Genomic DNA, 23404 nt, shown 5'->3' with positions numbered 1-23404 from the left:
CCAGCCGGGGCAAGTGCCGATGGCCTTTGCCTGAGGTTCCCTTTCTGGTAACGGGAGCAGAGCCCTGCCTGATGCAGGTCACCCTCAGGCCCTCCTCACCCTTCGGGGACGTGCAATACCCATGGTGGGTTGATGCCCGATGCCCCACAGCTCAGCTCCTCTCTAGCAGTGCTCAGTGTCCCCAACGTCCTGGTCAGGGAGATCTTGTGATGGAGACAATCCTGGTGTAGATAAACTGTGGTGCAGAGAGAGAGAGAGAGTGTGTGTGTGTGTACTCATGGCTCACAGAGCTCTATATATACATTTGGGTGATGCTGGGGTTACGGGAGCAGCTACAATCCCAGCCCGGAGCAGCCCGCATGGCGCGGCCATGGCCTCGCCATTTGCTGTGCAAGTCATAACAACCGATTCTCCGGGCATGCTTGCAGCAAGGAGAGCTGTAAATAGCACAGCCCCTCGGCAGGGACGCGCCGGAGACGCTCTCCAGAGCCCGGCAGTGGAAAATCTGACAGCGCTTTCCACACTTGACTGGGTTCCAGCAAAGCACCTCGGTGGCACCGATAGTGCCTGCACCCGACCGCTGCGCCATGGCTGGTGGGGCACGGGGGGAGCCCCAGGCTTTGCCAGTTGGTCCCGCAGCCACACAGCTCCCTGTGTGCAGTGAATCACCAGCCTGGGACATGGGGGAGGCAGGTGTTGCAGGTGGGTCCTGCTCATCCCCCGGTGCCACCCCAGGAGCCACCGCCTGCTCCCCGTGCCCGCCGGCACGATGGCAGCCCCGCACCAACCCTACGCTGCGCCTTTCAGCCATGTGCATGATGCTCTTGGGGCCCCGGGGTGCTGAGCACCCAGGTGCAGGGACACAGGACAGCGCAGCTCATCCCCCAGGGCTTCATTAGTGACCCTGATCCCTCCTCCTGTGGACACCCCACACGCTGACCCCCCCCATTTCTGCCAGGAGCAGCTGGAGCAGAGCCCACTGCATGCCCCCCAGCAGACAGGCAGCCCCCCAGGGATGCAACTCCAGCCCAGAGAGGCGATTTAGCACAAACCCATCACTCGCAAATAAAACTCTCCAGCCCAGGAGCGCTGAGCACGTTGGAAGCTTCAGCCACTGTTCACTCGTGGCTGCTGGCTGCAGAAGCAGAACCTGGCGCAGACGGTGTGCGCGGGCAGACATTGGGTGCCACACGGGTGTTCACAGGAATTTGGAAACCTCAGCTGTGGAGCCGAGGTAGCAGGTCCAGCCAGTGGTTTTTGCAAAGCCACGGCGTCGACAGTGAGGAACTGGCAGGGAAACAGTGCGGGCAGCACCCGAGCCAGCTGCAGGCACTGCCTCAGGCAGGGTCCAGGGCTTGGGGGCAGCAAATGTTGAACCCACTCCCACCCAGGAGCTGTCCCTAGGACAGGCAGGACATCAGTGGGGTTTTCACCGGCCTTTGGCAGCTCCTGCTGAGCAACCAAGGGACTTCCAGCTGACTTCCACCTGAACCGCAGGTGGCTGAGTGGGAAGCAGAAGAGACACCATTTCAGTGGACCTTGTCAGCAAAGCATGATGGAGCTCCTTTCCGTGGCTCCAAGCCACGGTGACCACCTACACCAACCCTACACACAGACCAGTGCTTTGCAGTGGTGAAGCAGAGGGCTTGGCGCAAGCTTTGCCATGGTCATTTCCATAACAATGCCAAAATTGGCTAAATCAGCACTGGAAATGGTTAAGACAATGGAGATGACCCATTTAGAGCAGTCTTGGCAGCAGAGGGTGGGAGCTGATGGCCTCTTGCTCCTGAGAAAGTCAGAGCTTCACGTACTTGCCCTCGACAAAGACAAGCCCGTGGCTTTGGAGAGCGGGCGCAAGGGAAAACCAAGGGAACAGGCAGCTGAGGACAACTTTTTATTGAGGAAAGCTTGAGTAAAAACACTTTTATTACATAAATATTAAAAAGGACAAACTCAGGACAGCAAGAAAACCACAGAAAATATTTACATAGACAGTCAAGAAATAGTGCTATAGAAATGGCTCTATGAAAAGCAAAACACGACTAGATAAATACTCCAGTGAAGTACTTCTAAGGGGAAGAGGAAGATGACACTTCCCTGCTTCTGCTGAGGAACCCAAGCACTGGAAGGTCTGACCACCCAGTGGCCCTGAGGTGACAAACAGGCCTCACCTCGCAGGGGACTGCACTCATCATGCAGGCTGGCGTGCAGAAGCTGAGGGGAAGTTCTTTGTCCCCAGGAACAAACGGGGAGAAGCTTCATGCTGCTGAGCAGCCGCTCTGCACAACAGCCTTTTCCAGTGCCAAGTATGGCAGCAGAGAAGCTCAGCATGGTGGAACCTGCTGCTTTCCAACGCGTGCATTGGAATAAACGACCGGCTTTCTTGCAAGTTCGCACAGATCCAAAGATCCTTGGATGGCGAATGTCTGTCCTGCCTCTGTCGTCCTCTCCAAGAGCCTGTGTCACTCAGCTGGCACGGCAGAGACATCCGTTTCGCTCTAACAGCACAAGGCCTTGGCAGCCACAAGCATCTCTTACCTGAAGATGACCTCTGGGCTGAACTAGCTGAACACGGGGTTTCTTGGCAGCCGGACAGAAGATAAAACTGCCAACACTGAGCACAGTGTGGAGACAAGTCTGCACAAACCTCCCTTACTTAATCTGAATTTAAAAAACCAAAGGCTAAAACTCAACATGGCAGAGGTTGAGCAACAAGGGCCTGCACAGACATAAAGGACTGCAAAAGAGAAAGAAAAACACTAGCATGGAGTTCTAACTGCCTACACCTCACAGGTCTCTACAGCTGTGGAGTTAAAAGCTTACACATTTTATTACTTTTTAAGATATCTAAAGAGAAAGGTATCTATGTGAGAGAGTATTTTAAAGGATTTTATATGTTCTAAAGGTCTACTTTAACATTAAAATGACCACAAAGTTTCAAAAGATTCCAGCTAGCTAATGGGTCAGAGGGAAGCGCATCAGCACTAACTGGACGCATGGCTCCAGTGTTCACGAGAAAGGAGTGGGGGGGTATTTCTGTTTAAACAAATCTAAGTTATTTAAAACCAAGAAAAATAGATCTGTATTCATTTGTAACAAACATTTTTTACCAACTTAAAATCAGTGAAAAGATTTCCCAGTCTGAGATGTTGTTCTTTGGTGAGAGCTTCTCAAGAGCTCTACTGAACACTAGTTTGTAGATAGGTTTGGATCGGCAGTTTAAAATCTTCATAAAAATTCAAAACATATCGTCTTCATCAGACGACTCCAAGTACCGGACAGGCTTTTTGACACGTTCAGGCCTGGTATGGGGCACGGCTGCTATGGGGCTGCCCGCACCAGCAGTTGAAACAACAGTAAAGCTATCGTTGTCTTCCCGCTTGGATTTCTAGAGGGAAAGCATAGTCAAGAAGTGAATCATGAACCTGAGCATAAACAGGGAACGCTCAATTAGCATAAAACACACCAGTGTGTCACAGGTAAGGCGATTGTTCAGACTGATGAGACCAAACCCACAATCTGGGATAAGTACGTGTGCCCGACCCCCCTTTCTCACCCACCTTCCCCCCACCCAGTGATAAAGACGGGTGTGGCAGAGGGGGTTCTACCCCTACCACGCTTTTTCTGCCAGAATAACCGACACCACGCTCCGTGGTACCCCCTCGGCTCTAACGGGTGGCAGAGTACAAACCTTTGCTGCGACTGATTTGGAAGGCTTTGAGCCAAAATCTGAATCTGAATCCGAATCCAAAAAGCTTGGCTGCCTTTTGCTAACTTTCAACCCCTTGGTCTGGCCATGCTTCTTGTCACCCGCTGCTCTAGCGTCAGAATCCAAGGATCCCTCCACCACTGTCTTCTTGGATTTAGGTGCAGCCTTTTTCTTGGCTAGAATATCCATGATGGACGGCTGGTTATCTGAAACAGAACTCTGCGTTTAAAGCCTTGTTTTGCTGCTTCTCTTCTCATTCGCAGTTTGTGAATTACGTCCAACACAAATATGGCTCTGCACTATACTGCAAGGTCAGCACACAGGTCGTCTTATTTTGAAGCATGGTTTTCTAGAAAGACTGCTTTTTACCAAGATTATGAGAAATGAGGTTGTTTATCTGCTTAGTTCCACTACATTTAGAGGATCAAATTAAAATGTACCCAAAGCAATTTACAGACTATTTCAGATTGAAAAGTCCCAAACTCTCAAGGCTGTGTGACCAATCTTATACCTTCAAAACTTTTGCACAGGAAGGGAATGAATTTACCGTCTATACTAAACAGTTACTTGTGGAGTTCTTTCTTACCTATATTTTGACATTTTGTTAACAGCATCTTGAAGTATGTCTCCAAGTTAAGCTGAAATGAGCAGGCCATTTCTGAATGATAATAGGCTTTCTCAATTTAGAAGTGGAAGAAACAGCTATTTTGCTGTGAAGTAACATACTATTTTACTGATGGGATCAAAACCAGCTAGTGATGGAATATGCAAAACAGCTTTCAAAGTTTGACAAAGACTCTGGGCGGTTAAGTTTAAAAAAACCTGAGTCAAATGCTGTAGATTTATGAGGTCGAGCTAGCACTAAATAGATCAAGCTACCCCAAAGAAGCTTTTCTTCTTCCTGGGAAGCAAGCTACCAAGTAGCTTTCTTCCCAAAAAGACATGAAGTAGAACATTGACTGCAAGACACAAATTCCACTCGGATTATTTCTGCCAAGTATTACATAGCACTGTAGGAAGCATTCACTTTTCCTGTTCCCAAACTAAAATTCACTCCCTTCAAGCATGTCTGAGATGAACTAGAACATGGTATCTTTGGAAACAGATGACTTTAAAAATGACAACAACTAGGCAACCTTTGCCACAAACCTCAGACCTTTTCTGAAATGAAAACTCAAGTTATTCAGGCCTCTGAATGCCTAGCAAAATCACTCAGATTTGTTTCCCACAGGAATAATAATTGTTAACTAAAAATGATCTTACTAAACTTCGCCTTACCCTTAGTGGCCCTGGCCTTCTTAGCTGCAGCGGGTATTTTAGATACGGCCTTACTGCGAGACACAGAGACAGAAGGAGCTGCAGGAGCTTGACTCACATTTTCATTAGCAACATCCTGGACTTGAACTGAACAAAGAAAGCAGAAGGTAAGCCTGAAAAAGTCAAATTATCTACTCTGCCTATAAACATTAGAGCAGAAGGAAATAGTTTTGATCCACTTTATAAAAAGAACAACTGTTAAAACTGGTTTAATCACAATTTCAAGTCAGAAACAGACAAAAGGTCTGGTGCACTGAAACCAACTTGTACCCTAGCATCAAAGTTTCTTTGCAAGACCTTGTGAGTAACGTCTGGCCTTTGTCAGTGTTAAGCACTGATGAGAGTGCCCAGTGTGCTCTCATGGGGTTTTAGGAAAATCAACAAGGTTTAGAAGGTCTTGTACTCACCAGGGATAGCGTTTTGCACTGGCTTTTTCTTCGGAGCTTTAGCTGCTCTTTCAGTGGTTCCCCTAGAATAGAAACCCCAAGTATTTTTTCAACTTATGATGCACTAAATAGGTGCATTGAAGAAAAAGAGCTATTAATTTCTATATAGCATTAACACCAGAAGCACAACTAATTTCCAGTGACTATGTGGAGAAATACTCACTTTGGAGCAGCTTTGGGCTTGGGAGGAGGTTTTTCTTTTGAGTTTGTATCCGATTCAGTGTTGCCTTCACTGTCACCCTGAAATTCAGACTCCTCATCTGAGCTAGAGAGATTTGCGTCTGAGTCGGAACTGATTATGTTCTTGACTTTGGCTGATGAAACGACACAGATGTATTATTTTACATATTTGGCAATATGCAGCTCAGTTTTTTCAATGTTTTAACTGCAGTTATTAAAAAAACAAAGATCGCCCATTTCTGCTTTTCTTTGAAAAGCATTGTGAAAATCTGCTCAAATGGTAGAAATATTTAGTTGTTATATACAGTAAAATAAAAACTATTTCTGACCAAGATCGCAGACTCTGGGAGCTCTCTAAATAGTCTGTTCAACTTTCTCCTCCACAGACCGCCCCTCTTCTGCATTTGTGTCGTCACTCACCTACTGCTTGACGAACCAATCTCTCTCTTTGAGGAGGTGCTTCAAAATCAAACTCTGAATCAGACCCTGAGTCAGACCACGGGTTTCGTTTCTTCATTTTCTTTAATGGCTTAAATGGTAGAGTGGCCTGTCTCTTAGCACCTGAAAAACATTGAGAAGCAGGATGAACCAGCAAACTTCCATGTGTACTTCAGGCTCAGCACTTCAAGCACACCTTAGAAATACATCACTAAATTCAGAGGATCCTGGCTTAAACATGGAAGAGAAATAGTAATCTATCCCACTTGACAGTTATCCAGGATCACTTTCTCTCTCACCTAGTTTTTCCAAAAATACTGATCTGAGATGTTACTCACCACCTTCAGGAAGAGGTCAGATAACCAAATTTACAACCCTTCCCCTTACTTTCCATTGATGGAATAACACATAAAAGCATTTACCTTGCTCAGTATTGAGCTTCTGTACTAATCTCTGCTTAAGGCCTGAAAACTCTTTGTCTCCTGATGTGTTTTCTTCCTGATTCTCATCAAATTCATTTTTTTCACTCTGAAGGTACAAGCAGATATCAGATAGCGAGTCAGCTCACACAATTAGAAGAGGCACACAGAGTAATGTAGAAAGGAGATGCTTATTTTAGACATATGAAAGTCAGTGATAGAAGAAATCTCAGTTTGTCAAACAAACTGCGTGTAAAATTGATTACAGCCAAGTAAATCATACTTGATCTGTCCCCAGATCAGGTGACTTAAAATGCAAAATCCAACATTAACAAAAACAGGAACTTTGTCCCCACTCCTGAGAGCGCTTTTGTACTGCCTTTGTGTGCTGATGGTATGGCTCTAGGGTGTGTTGAGGATGCAGAATTGAACAGGGTGGGTTAAAAACAACAATGCAAGTTATGTGGAAAAACTGTTAGATGGAACCATCTGTAGGAAAGGAGCAATATGTCTGGCTTACAGGTCAAAACAGGTGAGAGGATATTTTAATCTTCTATGTTGCAAATGGCTGAACAGCATAATTTCAACTAGCCCTATAAAAAGAGTTAAATCTTCTTTATCTCCTTGATATCAAGAACAATACTGTCATTAAGTGGCTGAAGGCATTACTGGAAATGCAAAGGCTGTTCAAGAGAAGTAAATTTACTAGCTGTATTTCCTGCCTGCTAGAGGATTTATAAAATTCCCAAGACACCTAGAACAACCTTACTTGCATCTGCCTTTTCATTTCTAAGCTACCAACCCATCTCTGACATTGAGATACATGCTCTTGCCAAAAGATTTCCCTCTAAGCCGTCTCCTGATACGTTAATGAATCTGTTCTCTGTTAGACTGAGAAACATTCATTTCCAGTGTTCCCCACGTCCTAATATTCTGTCCCTCTCCCTGAAGAGCTGCTTCATCAGGAGAAGTTCAGCTAACAAAAACTTGCCTTTCTTTAGGACTGTATTGAAGAGGATGTAAAGAAAGCTTAAGCATTTGGAATGTTCCTTTTTACCTTTATTTTCTTTTTAGTTCTCTTCTCTGCCTCTGCCTTCATCTCTGCAGTTATCTGAGGAACAACCCTTATGCCATGAGGTGATGGCATTACTTCTGACAGTTGTGCCTTCTTCACTTTCGTTTTTGCTCCTTTCACCTTTAAAGGTTTACCAACATGACCTGCAATCTCATCCTGAACTTGCTTGGCTTCCACCACCTGCAGAGGTGAGCATAAAAGAATACAACCATGAGAATACAGAAGAAAATATACTACTGAAAAAAACCACTATCACAGCCCTTGCAGTAAAGCACTCTATACTTGCTGATAGATTTCCTACCATCAGTTTAAATGAAGCTTCCCACTCTGCTACAGGTTTGCTCATTTTCAAGGAATGATTTAAGCCAGAGCTGTAGTTTGGCTACTTGGAGCATAAGAAGAGACACAGGCAGTGACCAGGCATGTTGGTGCACAGACACCTGCCCACAATTAAGGTTCTGTTCAGTGAAGTCCAGTTCCTCCCTCACCTTTTCAGTGTTGAAAAAGCCCTTTGATCTACATCTCTTCAGATTATAACCTAGTACTGGTTTTCTCTCAAGCCCTTCTCACTACTCCGACTGGTAATTGAACACCTTCCAATGGCCACCTTGGTGTTTTGACTTCCTGGCCCAAAGCAGTGCTAGTCCTATCCAAACTAGGAAGGTGAAGAAAGCTTTCATTCTCCTCAATGAGTGCAAGACATAGGAGTTATCATTTTTTGTTTCCTTGTTATGACAAAAAAAGTCAATGTAGAGCTGTGGATAAGACTACAAGGGAGTCGGTCATCTGTACAGAAGATTGACATACATCAAGTTCTTCAACAAAGACAGCAAGGTCTTCCTTCCACAGATCAGAGGGACTCTTGCACTTAAGGTTTTCCAGCTCCTTTTCCTAAAGGGAATCACAGTTGATAATCAGTCACATATTTTAATCCACTATCAAAAAAATATATAACAATGCTTTTATAAGAAAAGGAAGGAACATACTTTCTTATCTCTCTGCTTACAGAGCTCATCTTTCTTCTCTTTAGTCAGATACCAAAGGGGCATGTTCAGCAGATAGTTGAAGTCTGGTCCGGTAGCTGCAGCTGATTCTTTGTCACTCTCCTCCTCCTCCTCCTGCTCCTGCTCTTCCTGAATGTGGATTTAAAACAAACATTGTCAACAAATATATTGACGTACCAGGATAGGGCTACTGATCAAATTTGGACTGCATCACAGGTACTCCATGTCCTTATGGTGTCCTAGGCTCTTCTAGAACTATTCAGAAATGGATAAAGTTACGTTTCACAAAGCCTCAGCAAGTATCACACAAAGGAATCAATCGGAAAAAACAATTCTCCAAATCTCTTTTGCTTTACTCTGTTTGGCCTCTCTGTCTTGATAGTCCAGATTTTCTCCTTAGGCTACTTAAAACTGTCATCTTCCTCACAGCCCTTCCACAACCGTGTCCCACAGGTGGAAGGAAACCCTTAAGGAAGAGCAGAAATTGCTGTGGCAAGAGGACTTGACCCAACAGACTCAAACCTGAATGACTAGGTTGCAGTGCCTTCTGAACAAGACACTGAATTTTTGCTTGTCTTATATTTCCTGTCACAGACATACCAGACACGCAAATGAATCCTACAAATTGAAAAGTAACTTGGGCTTCTTCATACGAATTACAAAGCTTCAGAGATAGGGGCCAGTTTGGATATATTTAGAGAGGATGACTGAAGTGTTACCTTGTTTTGTGATTCCTTCCAAGTCTTCACTGGATCAGATTCATATCCTCTCTGGATAAGAACTTGAATCAACTCTTTCTTGGGTTTGTTTTCTGTAAACAGACATTTCAGGATTGTCAGTTAGTGACCATTACCAATTACTGTTAGGAAAGACAGATGAGCTTTAAATTTTGGATCCCGTGGTTCTAGCAGCTCAGCATCCTATTGGGCTCTAAAATAGCCTTTCCTCATTAGAGGTAGGACATGTGGAAGAGCCTGAAATAACATCTGAAATAATAATTACAGTTAGACCACTGTAAATATTTTTCTTCATTTCTATATATGAATTTCCTCTGCCCTAAGTAGTTTTTGAACTTGGAAAAAAACCAGGTGTGATGGTATCAAAAAGGTTTCACGATAATAGGCGGGCAGGTGGAGGAAAAAAAACCCCGATAGCACTCAAAGGCTTTGGTATAGCTTGCATCTCATTAGACATCACCTGGGAAATTTATGCTGTAAGTACCCCAACCGGTGGAAATGCTTCAGCTGGAATTTGTCGCTTTTTAAGATATCAGAAGCAATCAACCACGAGACACATACACAAATGAAACCAGCTCTGTCAGCCTTGGAACTACTCATTACAAAAATCCAAGAAAATGCATTTTGGGGGGAATTATTTCTCTTCCTGAGTCAAGTCAAACAGACACAGGCTGTTGGGATTATTGGGCTGCCTTCAGACACAAACCACAAAGCATCTTATGACACTTTGTCTAGCTGCATCCTTGATGAATGCAAGTGAAATACAAACTGCCTTTTAGACTGAGGTGGAAAAGTTGATTGAAAAATTTGAATGCTGGGAACAAAGATCTGTTTCTTTTTCTAGCTCATGATTCTCAGATGCTGCTAACTTCTTAGAGTATCTTCTAAATTTGAAACCCCAACCCACTGAGAACATGATTTGGAATATTTTTGCAGAGGTTCACAAAGATAACACAGAGGGACACAGGTTCTTAAGAAGTATGCATTTAAACAGAAGACACTACCCTTTTCTAACCCCACCAGTACTTAACTCTTATTTCTACTGAGTCAGAAATAGGTAGGAATTATTGCTAAACTATTAAAAAAAAATTCTACTCTCAAAATAGAGTCAAACACACAGTAAGAAAGCTGTACGAATATCCCATTTTGATTAACATGTGCATAATGCTCTATAGACCAAGGATACTCTGTGAAGCATTTTCTTCTTGTGTGTTACTGGAACAGAAAGATAAGCTCTGGTGTAGTTTGTTAAAAGCCAGTCCGGGGCTGAGGGGGTGCTGACAGAACTCAAGGGAACACCTACTTCTCCCAGTTTCACAGACCGAGTAACCAAGAACAATGCATACCGATCACAATTTTGCCATCTATTTTCTCCAGGATGAAACGAGCCTGGTTGCTCAGTTTTGCAGACTCAGCACCTAGCATTCCAATAAGCCATTCTTTTCTCAGACTGTAATATCGAAGCCTGAGTTCAAAGAACTCTTTAAGAATATCCTGGGGAGAGTCGTACTTCTTGAGAAAGCCGACATGGTCAAAAAGAACCTAGATGAAAGAACCCAAGCATTATGATGATAAAACTGATTTCCAAAAGCACTGAAAATTAGCTATAACACAGATGTGATAGCACAATTGAATTATTAGCCAACAAATTATAAAACCGTAGCATTGTTTTAGAAATTACTTCAGTTTGCAAGCTTGGCAGCAGAGACAATTTTAGAATTTCAAAGTTCTTGAAAACACATAGTAGGGTTAAGGTTACTTGAATCTTAAAGCTATCTGCAGGATAAACATTTGCATCAAGCTTCACACTTGTCAGAATCCAGACATTCAATAGCGGTGCTGTTGTCACAACAAAGGTCTCTGTAAACTGTGTGATTTCAGATCACTTTGACTCCTTCAGGCAAAACCATACCACTGGGGCCAGTTCCCAAGCCAGTCTCTTGACCTTTTGAAGGTATATTTAGAAAGCTGATTTAAAACCAGTAACAGCAGAAAAATTGAAGTGAATAGGTTACTGGAAAAGAGTATTTTTTGTTACACACAGCAACCCCAGCTGTCCACACAGTCTTTGAGTTAAACCAAAAACTTTCTTCAGCAAAATCTATTACATACCATGGAGTTGCATGTTAAATTTGTTTGGAGTTTGAAGACCTTATGTAGCCCCACTGCTTTAGCTTCCGCTAGTTTTTCTTCAGTCATCTTCACTATAAACTTCACTGTCGTGTCTGTGTGATATTCTTTATAGTCTGTGATTAGTGGGGGTGTCTTCTCAGTCCCATTTAACATTGGCTCCAGAACTTGCTCTTTATAAGTCTGACAAAAGAATCGAAGTCAGGCTCATGTTTTCCACAGAGATTAAAAGCTCCAAAACCCACTAACCACTTTTTGCTTTACAGGGCAAACTATACATTCCCAGGGCAAATTCACTGTTTATTACCTGTGTCCATGTTCTGACAGGCAGCTCAGTGATCTCAATGGTTGTAGAATCAAGGATGGACACTTCACCGCTTATCACATACTGATTAGGTCCCAACTCGTCTATTGTGCCTTTGAAATTTTTGTAACTAGGAAGCTAAGCAGAAAAGGACACTGGATTCAGTTTTGTGTTGATGCTTCTGTTTTTAAGCACTTGCATGAAATGCTCCAGTATGTGCTAAATAAACTAACAGGCAAGACATTGTTTTTAAATACATTATTTACCATTGGCAATGGCTCTTCTCCATCCATCAGACGACGGATATTATTCACAACTTCCCTGATATCAAAGTTGGGGATCTTACAGGACCAACCAGTACCAATCCCTTCTGCCCCATTTATCAGCACCATTGGAATGATAGGCATATACCATTCCGGCTCCACACGTTGATTGTCATCATATAGGAACCTCAGGATATTGTCATCCATTGGTGGGAACAGCAACCGTGCTAGTGGGCTAGAACGAAAAAGAGAATTTAAGCCCAAATCCTTGTTACAGAACAGTGACCACCATGCAAAAAGAACCCCCCAGAAAACAAACAAAAGACGTAAATCAAGTTTATTCCTATCAGCCAGCCTTAGCCATAGAGCCTGGGTGCCTATGTTAGGAAACTAGGCTTCTAGAGTACACTCAAAACAGAGATGCATCTTCAACGATCTCACTGATCTCTACAGGTTCCACTGACTATATGGGACCCTAAAATCGTACTTTTACATATGTAAATTAGATGTTTAATGTCTGGGAAGGCTTCAGTTCTCTGTATACCTTGCTTTAGTACAATCATACATGTGCTGAACTAACAGATTTGATCAAGTTCAACCTGAATGACCATTGGGCCATAGAGACCGCAGCACTGTACACTTTCAGATACTAGAACTTCATTCTCCCAAATCAAGTTCATTTTTTATTATCCTACCCAAATTTCTCCCTTTGTTTTCGTTCCCATTTCCATATTCTCGGCTATACCTTTCTGTTCTCTGGGATGATAACCAAGTTTACATATCTGAATCTAGGATCCAAATTTCACTTCAATTGTTGCTATTCTGAGTATGCAAGTAGTCCAAAGTTTTAAAGGGACAAAGTAAATTTATTTTTCATTTTAGATGCTGTCAAATTGAGTCCTGTAGCATGCTAAGAACATTTAAGACAACATGAAATCTTTAATGCTGACCTGAGCATTGTAAAGATGTATCGAGGGCTGGCAGAGTCTTTCCCACCATGCAGCCTTGTGCCAAACTGACCAATAGGCTGTAGCAAGTTGAGGTTGTTACTGCCCACAAAGTTCTGAGCTAAGTTAATAATAGTCATCATCAGTGATGCCTGCAATAGAGGAAGGTTTAAAGCTAAAAATGCAGAATTCTTCACTGAATGGACAAAGTTAAAGGCAAAATTCTCACCAAGAACAGAATTGATACAGAGGATAAACTCAACTAATAAAATGCTGGAGGAAACCCTCACTGAAAGCACTCCCCAAGACCCTCTAGTCTGGATGACTAGATATATTCCAGTCACCCACCATATATTGCTATGTACCTGTTCTTGAAACCTCCAATGAAAGATTCTATCAGTCTCCCAAGAGAAGCTTGTTAGCAAGCACAAGAAGTGCTAAACTTCTCCTATTAACATCTGCCTAAATCTATCACAAATAAAGCAGGTTTTTCCCTGTTCTATATTTTGATTGAAATATACTCCCATAAAGTCTAGGTAGGACAGGCAGACTGACCATGAAATTAATATTGAAGTATTAGCAGCAGATATACAGCCACTTTGCTTTAGCTTTTATACTCAAACACCTAATCCTGCTTTAGAGACATCTTAACTGCCAAGTCAACAGACGGGCTTTTTTGCCTTTAATTTAAAAAGCATTTTGCACAACTAGGCCAGGTTCTTACTTCACCATGATGGTATGAAGACATCTCAGCTACAGAACCAGCCAGCTGAGCAACCTTCACCTCCCGCTTATCATTTCGTTTGAAACATGTGAAAAGAACTTTTCTTTGACCTGGCTTCAAACCTGTATAAAAAAGAAAAGACCTTGTGATTAGAACACACAATGTGTTTCAGTTAGCTTCTGCTCTGTAGAGACTGAGAACTACTTACACACCTAAAGATTCTGCATCAGGAGAGTAAGGTACTTGCAATAATATACTACAAAATGGACAAGACATTTAATCCAAAGATTAAAAAACTTGGGGCAGCAGAAAATGGACTTCAGAACACTGACCCTGAAAACTCAGCAGGTTCCCCCATTCTGATGATATGACATACACACACCCATTTAGTAAGTTCTGGGGAATGCACTATGCAGAATCACTATCTTGAAATAACTTACCATCAACCAGTGACGGGATTGATCTTTCATTATCTGAGTTTGAGAACAGCACTAACTCCTTGTTGATGAAGTCATTGTATGTCAGGTTACTAGTATTTTTCCCATATAGGTATTCCTAAGAAAAACAGGTGCAAAATTGTCTTGATTTTAACAAGGTCTAATCTGTTTTTTAGCTCATAGTTGGCTAGTTTCACTAAAACGGAAGCTCCTTGTAAGACTAGCTAAACACAGCTCAAAGGCTGACATTCTTAGCATGGCAAAGTGAAACATTGCTTCCCATGATGCAGGCCCATTTTTTGAGAAATAAAGTCTTCATACAATCCTGCTTGAGTTACCATTTCCCTATTGATAAAGTAATTTGAAAGGTAAGAGTTAAAAACGAATTTAACTGTTGGACAATTGACAATGAGGCCATGCTGACAAGATGAGAGAAGCTGCTGCTCTGCAAAATCTTGCAACATTTTAACTGTCCCGCAATGCAGTGACTGACTCACTGACTAGAAGCTGTGAGCAGCCCCAGCATACCAGAATGAAGCTGAGAACAGCCCCAGGGAGAGACAGGAAAGCAGTTTCCTTATATTTGTAAACCTTTTACCTCTGGCAGACCATGCAGCTTCCGTTGTCTTCTGTCCTCCATGAAATTAGTCAGCCACTCCTTTCGCTCTTCTATCTTCTTCTTGCTAAAGGCCTGTATATTACAAAATGAAAAGTAACTCAATTCTAGGACATTCTGTGGTGTGCCCTATTGGACCACTTGAGAAAAAGAAAGCATACAGGAAGAGTTTACCCAGGAGAATAATGTGCTAAACAGGCTGACTTAATTGCCCAAGAAGCGCAATAAAAAGTTCTTGTAGCTAAACATATTTAAGAGCATAATTTCCACCAGTCTTTAGGAGACATGGTAGTTAGGTTTAAATGTATAGATTTTTAACACAATAACAGAAAACTAAAGCAGATTTGGGGGGAAATTAATATGTTGGGGAAAAACTTGTTTTTTGGCATTGCCTAATAGCTCAGAATACTTAAGAGTCAATGACTACTGCAGGTGAAGAAGTTCACAGAAGTGAGGACTGTTTTAATCCACTGGTGAAGCGTTTTACAAGAAAGTCTGGGGGAGAAAGGGAAGGCCTGACTTGGAAAAAATTGCAGCAGAATGTGCAGAAAAAGGTTAAAAGAATATTTACTATTGTGTCTGAAAATGCCAATTGGTTTGTAGTGATTAATTTGTTCTGAGCTATATTTAAAAACCATCATTAAAAGGGTACTCTTGGCCTGAGGTCTGTGGACAGATGTGCTTCTACTGGTTAGATTAAAGCTGTAGCCTTGGTAACAAAGAGATTGTCTCAAGCCCAAAGGCCTCTAAGAGCATTTTAAGAGAAAATACACAGCAATCTAAACAGTGGAATACCAAAGGTAGTAAGTCAGCAATTAAATCAAGTGTTAGTTACCAGGGTGATCGCAGCATCATCTTCAGGACCAGAATATTTAAAACCAATTCGATGTTTAGCCATATCCGCAAAGTATTCTTTAGCCTCCTTCGATGTGCTGGTACCCAAACCTGCAGAGACAGTACTAGTTAATCCTAATAACTTCTTGCTTAAATTAAGTTGCAGTTCAAAAATATTTTGCTATGCCTAGTTTCTGTGACACATCATATAAATGTACAGCGGGAAGATGACTTACTGAAAACTTAGGTTGCTTTAAAAATCACAAGAATTACAGATAAGTGAGCAGTTGCATGTTGTACTTTTGGATTTTGTCTTTAACTCCCGTAGATATCTGAAATGATTAACTGCAAATTGGAAATGATTCCTCATCATCCATTGTTCTGCAGTTGGCAACTTTCTTGTTGGTATTAAGCAATTCTGGAGTAAGTACTTAGAGCTTACAATGCTAACAGTACACAAGGACTGTAGGGAAAATAGCACATAAAACTGAGCATAATTGCCTAAGAGGGCTGAAAGAATGGTTACCTACAATATTGTAGTTCCACTTTGAGAGATTTTATTGAGATTTTATCCAGTTAGAGGTTATTGTTTCTGGACTTCTATATTTTATTTTATGTTGCATGTATTTGTAACAAGAATATCTTTAGGAGGGAAGAGACACCCGGTCCAAACCCTTTCTGCAAAAGCAGGGCTAACTGAATTTAATCATGAATGCTCTTACTTGGATTATTTAATTTCACCATACTAAGTCTTCTACAAACCTTTATAGTACTTGATTTTCCATGAATTGTAGTTCTGTGTACTGTTTTTCCATTCTTCAAATTCAGGAATGCTGTAGAATGCAATTTCTTCTTTGTTTTTAGAGGCCTACAATGAACAAATATTTTAACTGTGAAATGAAAGACAGATTTGGACCAATGGATCCTTACTCGTTCACCTTACCATCTACCCAACCCTTACCTTTATGATGGGAGTAATAAATTCCTCCAAAAAGTTGTGTCTTAGAAGAGATGGCCAGTTGTGATGGATGAAGTTAATCAGCAAACCTTTGATATGTGATCCATCCTGATCCTGATTTAAAAAGAAAAAAAAAAAGAGGACATATTTCATCAGGGGCATGATGGAATTGACAATTGTTAGCTTAATAGCAAATGATTCTATAATTCCAGCTGACCCTATTAACTTTCACTTCTAAAAAGGTGACCATGCGTTGTTTAACTACTGAAAATTAAGAGAAATTGAAAAGACACATTCTTGGTGAAAAAAGGTATCAAGGACTGGTCAAGGACCTTGAATCAGCAGACTGGAAAGACAGTATTTAGCTCTTTGGTGATGCCACTCCCCCCTCTACTTTATCTGTTTTGTTTTGTGGCTGAAAAGACACTATGACCCACTAAAATATAGAACGATAAAAAGAAACAGAGAGAATTAGGTACAACAATGGCAGTGGGAGAAAGGTAGTATATTCTTTTTTCCTCTGTATTCAAGTGTTTATTTTCCTCTCTGTTTTCAATTTTAGTGAACCTAACCTGATCTGTCATAATCATAATCTTTCCATAGCGAAGACTCTTTAAAGATTCTTCATCTTCATAGTTCTTTTTATATTGTAAACCCACAATCTTGATGATGTTGTTGATTTCAGCATTTTCCATAATCTGGAAAAGATCACACGGAATAAAAACTTGTCTTTCAGACTTAAAATGTAGCTCAAAAAAGTCTAAAATTATCCATAAGTATACTCTTGACTGAGCTTTGTCTTGTCAGTGTTTTTTTGCTGTTTAGAAACTTACGATTTCTAAACTGAAGCCTAACACTTAAATTATTCTAGATCATTCCAAACATTTTCTAGTCCACAGGACAAACACTATCCCTTCAGGCAAAACATCAAACAGGACTTAATCAATATTCCCACTTAACCAGCAAGGCAGGCTGAAGGTGAGACTAGACTCAGGCGTTAAATACATTACTCCTATGAGTTAGTGTTCCAGGGGTTCAGCTGTACTGACTCAGTTAAAACACATTGCATTACACAAAGCATACTGCACCTACTAACATGCAGGTTATAACGATTTTCCAACTAACCTGCTTATGAGAAGCTTCTCTGACGTTGAGTATTTTCCCACGAAGGGGAAATACTCCGTATTTGTCTCTACCAACCACTCCTAGACCAGAGACAGCCAGTGTTTTGGCCGAGTCTCCCTCAGTCAGGATAAGCGTACAATCTAAAGAATTCTTGCTGCCTTAAAAAAAAAAAATCAAGTCAATTTTCTAATTAAAAAGTGAAATCAAAGCCTGCATACTTACAAATAATAATAAATATCTTCTAACACATACAGGTTTTGTTGCACTGCACATAGTAAACAGGGATAAACATAGTAAGTGGGACTCTAAAATGGGGAAAAAAACTATAATTACAGGTTTCCTCATTTTTCCTTAGAAGACAATTCTTTCATTTGTCTAACAAACAAGTTTTAACTGTTTTGGAATGAATTGGTTACAAAGGATGTATAACACTTACCAGCATCATTGGCATCATCCAGCTTAGGAACACCCTTAATCTTAGTGTGTTTCACAGCCGAACATTTCTTATTCAGCTGGCTCTGAGCTTTAAATTTTACCCAGTTTAGGATACTTTCAACAATGCCACAGGCAACTGCCTGCAATACAAAAAATAACCCCAAACAATTGTGGGAAAAGCCTTAACAATGACAGAATTTTAAGTTACATATTTTTTCTTTAGTTCATGACATTACTTCAAAAGTATACATTTGCCACATTAAACATAAGATGCAGTTTTACGGACATCTTGATTATCCATGTATATCAGTACTTACACCCTTAATAAATTTTTCACTCAGTTTACATGTTGAGCCAAAGTTCTTTGCCTGCAGAGTCATGTTCTCCTTAGTCTGAGAGTCAAATGTTGGGTTTTCAATTAAGGCATTCACAAAAATCCACATGTGGTTCTTCACCTATAGTTAAATACAACATGCACCACACATTATACAGGCTCACCTCAGTAACAGCAGTGCATTCTGACATTTGCCTGTCAGAATTACACAGTGAGGAAAAGCTCAGTGATCACTGTATGTTTTTGAATTTTCCTAGATGTCTCGAAAGAATTTAGGACAGCTAATGAACATTCATGAACAATGTTATATGATTTGGGACGCCAAGGAATCAGCAGCTCTCAGCCTAAATAGGTATTATCTAAGAAATACTGAGTTTTAGTGCATCTACACTGACTTAGAGTGTTCTGATTACAAAACACAGCAGCCAAACTAAGAGAAGATTGTTAGTTGGCTTCAACTGGACAGTATGAGACTTCTGTAATTAGCAATTTTATATATATTGTCTGTACAATGGAAATACATATTATTAATTAATGTACTAATGCATTAAGCTATAGTTACAATTTGCAATAATGCTAGAGTTGTGTTTCCCACTGGGGAAATTCTGACATTGTACCTGAAAAGGCTTCACTCCAACTCCATTTTTGTTCTTCTTTTTCACAACGTCAATGATTTTAGTCACAAGCTGGTCAGCTATATAATCAACGTGCCTGCCACCCTAAGGGAAAATGGGACCAAAGACCTGGTGGTAATTCCATTAAAAAAAAAAAAGTATGCTTATCTATTTAAAACTTTAAGCATAGTCTTTGCAACATTAAGCAACTAAGTATTTTTCACTAACATGTATACATTTGAAAATAGCTAAGAATATTGATGATGAAGAATATGGCATTAGCTTGTCTAAATAAACTAAAGAAGAGTTACCTTTGTAGTGGCAATGCTGTTGACAAAGCTAACTTGCTGGAAGCCTTTTTCACTTAAAGTCAAACACACTTCCCACCGAGAATTTACTTCCTCATGGATAACCTTAAGCGCATTACCAGTTTCATCTACTTTGTCCTTCAGATAGAGGTCCACATAACTGCGGAATCCTTTCACCTGCATACAGATGAAAGCAGATGACTCGTTTATAACAGCTCCTATAAATACTTAATTCATATCCTCCTGAAAAGTGGGCAGAGAAATCACTCATGCAAATTTTTCCTTTGCTATGTATAATGACATAAATTGCTTCAACAAAGTCTCACTGTTTAAATGGCAGGAGAAATACAGATATCACTGTTTCTTTTAAATGGTCACTTACAGGCAGCCTCTGTCCATTTAGGAAAACTTTGACATCCTTCGTGGATCCAGCAATATCATATGCTCTTCGAGACATTAGTGCTACAATGTCTTTATCAAGAATTGTCATTTTGAATTTTGACAGATCAGGTTGGAAAGTGACACATGTGTAATCTTCTCCATCAAAATATTTCAGTTTCATTTCACCAGCCTTTCCCATGTTGTCTGTCCAGGTCTGAGAAAAGGAGGTTTTGTGAGCTCCAAGTCTAACACACACGAGCAGCTAACTTAGTTTTTAAAAGCAGTAAGCTGATTTACGAGTTTTAAATACTTTCAAATTAAAAAAAACGCTGGTTAAAAACTAGATTCTGATCATGTCTGCTCATTTCATTATTCATTGGAATTACATTTTGTGGTACAGTAACTATGGGCCAAATTTATCCTAATCACGGTGCGCTGATCGCAAGTTATGCCTAGATTTTTGGAACAAAAACTTAGGGTCTTATTTGAAAATCTTGTGTATAACCTTACCAAAATAAGACGTGTTCATACCTGCTTGAATAACTTTTTGTATTCACGACATGCAGTTTCCACAGTAAATTTCGTGCTAAATATGTTGCACAGTTTGGCTCCATAACCATTTCGCCCACCTGGAATTAGAAGGAAAGCAGACTTGTGTTATTACCTTTGTTCAAAACCATCTAAAACAATTCCCAACTAACAGGAATTCAGCCACCTCAGCACAATCAAAGTACAACTGTCAATAAGCACCAATATCCTACAAACTCTGTACGCGACTATAAACCCATATTTAATTGGGATTAGTGTTCAAAGAGAATTTTTTCCTGTTCTTATGTTTGTACCATTATTATGATAAAATAGAGCATGGAGACTTCTCTCTGACGGACTTAGAACGCCACTTTTACATTGCACCAAGGACCCTCTCCCCCCCTCCCTTTAGTTCAGTTCACACATTTAAACCAATCAGGCTGCTCAAAAATACTAGCACATATTCGAGAGGCTTCCCTACCTGTGACTTTCTTCTCATTATCATCGTAGTTGCTGGATGTTAGTAGCTGTCCAAAGATAAGAGCAGGCACATAGACCTTTTCCACTTTGTGTTCAACAACTGGAATACCTTTCCCATTGTTCCATACACTGATTGTGTTATTCTCTCTAGGGGGAAAAAAAAAACAACATGTGTTTTTAAGGCTGCAAATGGCAGAGCTATGAAACAAGTAGTATACAAAAGCTCTGGGGAAAGGCCACCATTTCATCAAGGGCAAATGCTGTTCAGCGAGCGCAGAAACAGCCAGCAGAGGGAGGACAAGTCAACAAAAAACTTCTCAGATCTGCAGATACCATCTATAAAATGGATCACCAGACGTAAAAATCCTCTATCTATGCTCAATGACAGAACAAAAAGATTGAGAGGAAGAAAAGAGGCAAATGGCCACAACAGAAAACAACAACAAAAAAGCAGTCATTTCACAAGTCAGCACTCTGTAAGAGACCAAGGGACTAAACAAAGAAAAAGGCTTTCACAAGTAGTGAATTACAGTCGATCTAACTTGGATCGGCCACCTCGCAGAGCCCTCCAGTACTACACCAGCTTAGCAGACCAGCATCTGAGTGAGAAAATCTAATGCACTTGAGTTGGGAAGGCAATGAACAAAAATGAAATAAAACTTACACATCAATTGTAACTTTAATGCACGACATGCTTTTATCCCTCTGCTTGTTGTCTGCAGCATTGACTAGAATGAAAAAATTATTGTTATTATATTACATTCTCAATCAAGACAAAACCATTAACTATAAAGTGTCTCCAGTAGAATGAATGCAAAAATTCAACACAATGTGACTAATAATCATCTTGGTGTGCAAATATTTTGCAAGTTACAAAGAGGAGTACCACAAGTTAACATAAAAGGGACAATTTGGGGCTGAATTAAATTGATTTTGTAATAGCGTGCACCATGATCCTATGAGTGGCTTACTATTAAGTAGCACTAATGGAAGGACATTAGTATCCAATATTTTGAAGCACAATCAGCAAACACTGTACTCTGTGAACACCATCCATCAGATTACGTAATAGACATTACTTGGTCAACAACACAACCAGATAAAAGTACACTTGATAAGTTCTTATATTTAGTTCCAGTTTCTTAGACTTTCAGCACCCATTAATAACTCACCAACCATTGACTCAACAGACAGGTCACCTTACCTAGAATCTCATCAAAGATTTTGTATAAACCAGGCACAAAGGTCACATCTCTGCAGTTAAGGCCCACGTCCTCATCAAAAACCCACATTTGCTGAAAAGAAGGCAAGAAATACGTAAGCCCACAGGTACGCCTCCTCTTTTGTACCATCAGTTTGTAAGGCAGAGGTTTTGTGCTTTATAAACAGATGTTAATGACTTCTTGCCTGCACTGAGGAGTTCAGGCGGCTTAGCCCCACGACCCTCCCTTGGCCCGGCCCCCCCGCCCCCCGCACCTGGGTGACCAGCTCCACGGAGCCGATGTAGGTGTCGGGCCGGAGCAGGATGTGCTCCAGCTGCGTCTTCTTTTGGTAGATGTGCTCCACCGAGAGCTGCTTCTTGGTGCCATCGCCCTTGAGCACCCGGAGGTTCTCGTTCGCGGGCTGCTCGGGGGTGGGGGGGGAAGACAACGGCAGTGAGGAGCAGCGGGATCCGGGAGGTGAATTGGGGGGGCCCGAAGGCGATCAAGTCGGGGGGGGAGGGGGGAGGGGGTTGTGGTGGGCCTGGGCGGCGGGGGACCCCGACACGGTACCGAGGGAGAGGATCCGGGGTGTGGATGGAGGAAATCTCAGAGGAACGGGGGATCTGAGGAGACCGGGGGGGGGGCTGAGGGAAGAGGCCGCGGGAGGAGCCCGGGGAGACCCTGAGGGAAGCCGGGGACGCCGAGGGGACGGGGCGGCGGGGGAACCCGAAGGCCTGCGGGGACAGGGGACCGCGGTGTGTGGGGCGGGAGAGGGTAGCGGGGCGCCGCACGCACTCGGAGGGGCGACGGGGAGTGCTGGAGCTCCATGGCGGCGGCGGACGCTGCTGAGCGGAGGCGATGGCGGCCCCAACGGCCCGGCGCCTTTCAAAACTCCCCTCAGCCCGCCGAAACCCTCCGCCAATCGCCGCCGGCGGGCCCCCAGAGCGCCGCCAATCGCAGCGGGAGGGCGGGGACACGGGTGGCGCTCCTCCCCTCCCTCTCGCCAGTCAGAAGGCGCTCCCGGAGCATTCAAACCAGCCACTCAGAAGGGAAAGCTGCCAGACGGGCAGCAAAATCAGCCAATAGAAGAACGAGGGGGCGGGCGCTGTGCGGCGGGGCCCCACGCCTGCACGGTTGCCGTTGGTGGAGTGATGTACTGGGGCGCGCAGGGCAGGTCTCCGGGGTCCCACTGGGATACACTGGGCAGCTTCTGGCGACAGGCAGGGACCTACTGGACAGGCCCTGGGGACCCACTGGGCTGGCCCTCATATCCCACTGGGGTATACTGTGCAGGCTCTGGGACCCACTGGGCAGGTCCCAGGGACCCACTGGGACCCATTGCAAGGGGGTTCAGGGACCCACTGGGATACACTGGGCAGCTTCTGGCGACATGCAGGGACCTACTGGACAGGCCCTGTGGACCCACTGGGCTGGCCCTCATGTCACGCTGGGGCATACT

General features: G+C 42.4%; 1 protein-coding gene across 1 annotated transcript; it reads right to left on the bottom strand.

Annotated features, from left to right (window-relative positions):
* Positions 1-1881: 1881 nt before the first annotated feature.
* Positions 1882-22827, bottom strand: TOP2A (DNA topoisomerase II alpha). The gene is made up of 35 exons (XM_069786359.1): positions 22741-22827; positions 22220-22366; positions 21948-22038; positions 21408-21471; positions 20745-20890; positions 20267-20364; positions 19737-19949; positions 19358-19531; positions 19050-19151; positions 18416-18553; positions 18100-18238; positions 17664-17821; positions 17111-17236; positions 16542-16652; positions 16343-16448; positions 15582-15691; positions 14729-14821; positions 14134-14248; positions 13694-13815; positions 12973-13121; positions 12026-12257; positions 11763-11897; positions 11438-11638; positions 10672-10867; positions 9308-9399; positions 8571-8717; positions 8392-8475; positions 7567-7764; positions 6513-6618; positions 6073-6213; positions 5636-5786; positions 5434-5495; positions 4988-5113; positions 3692-3915; positions 1882-3388 (listed from the first exon to the last, which is right to left on the bottom strand). Exons 1-35 carry the CDS (start codon positions 22771-22773, stop codon positions 3239-3241), a joined length of 4680 nt encoding a protein of 1559 aa, XP_069642460.1. The 5' UTR covers positions 22774-22827; the 3' UTR covers positions 1882-3238.
* Positions 22828-23404: the final 577 nt, after the last annotated feature.

Source organism: Haliaeetus albicilla, chromosome 7, assembly GCF_947461875.1.
Source record: "Haliaeetus albicilla chromosome 7, bHalAlb1.1, whole genome shotgun sequence".
Lineage (NCBI taxonomy): Eukaryota > Metazoa > Chordata > Aves > Accipitriformes > Accipitridae > Haliaeetus > Haliaeetus albicilla.
Note: the sequence above shows the minus strand (reverse complement) of the source record. Positions and strands in the feature narration are given on the sequence as shown.

Bases quoted from the DNA above. Each gene is read 5' to 3' on its own strand.
- TOP2A (XM_069786359.1), bottom strand. From the start codon at position 22,773: ATGGAGCTCCAGCACTCCCCGTCGCCCCTCCGA. The intron at 7,765-8,391 runs GTATGTCAATCT...TCACCTCTGCAG, and splicing joins TCTTTGTTGAAGAACTTGAT to GTGGTGGAAGCCAAGCAAGT. The intron at 3,389-3,691 runs GTTTGTACTCTG...CTTTCCCTCTAG, and splicing joins CCAAATCAGTCGCAGCAAAG to AAATCCAAGCGGGAAGACAA.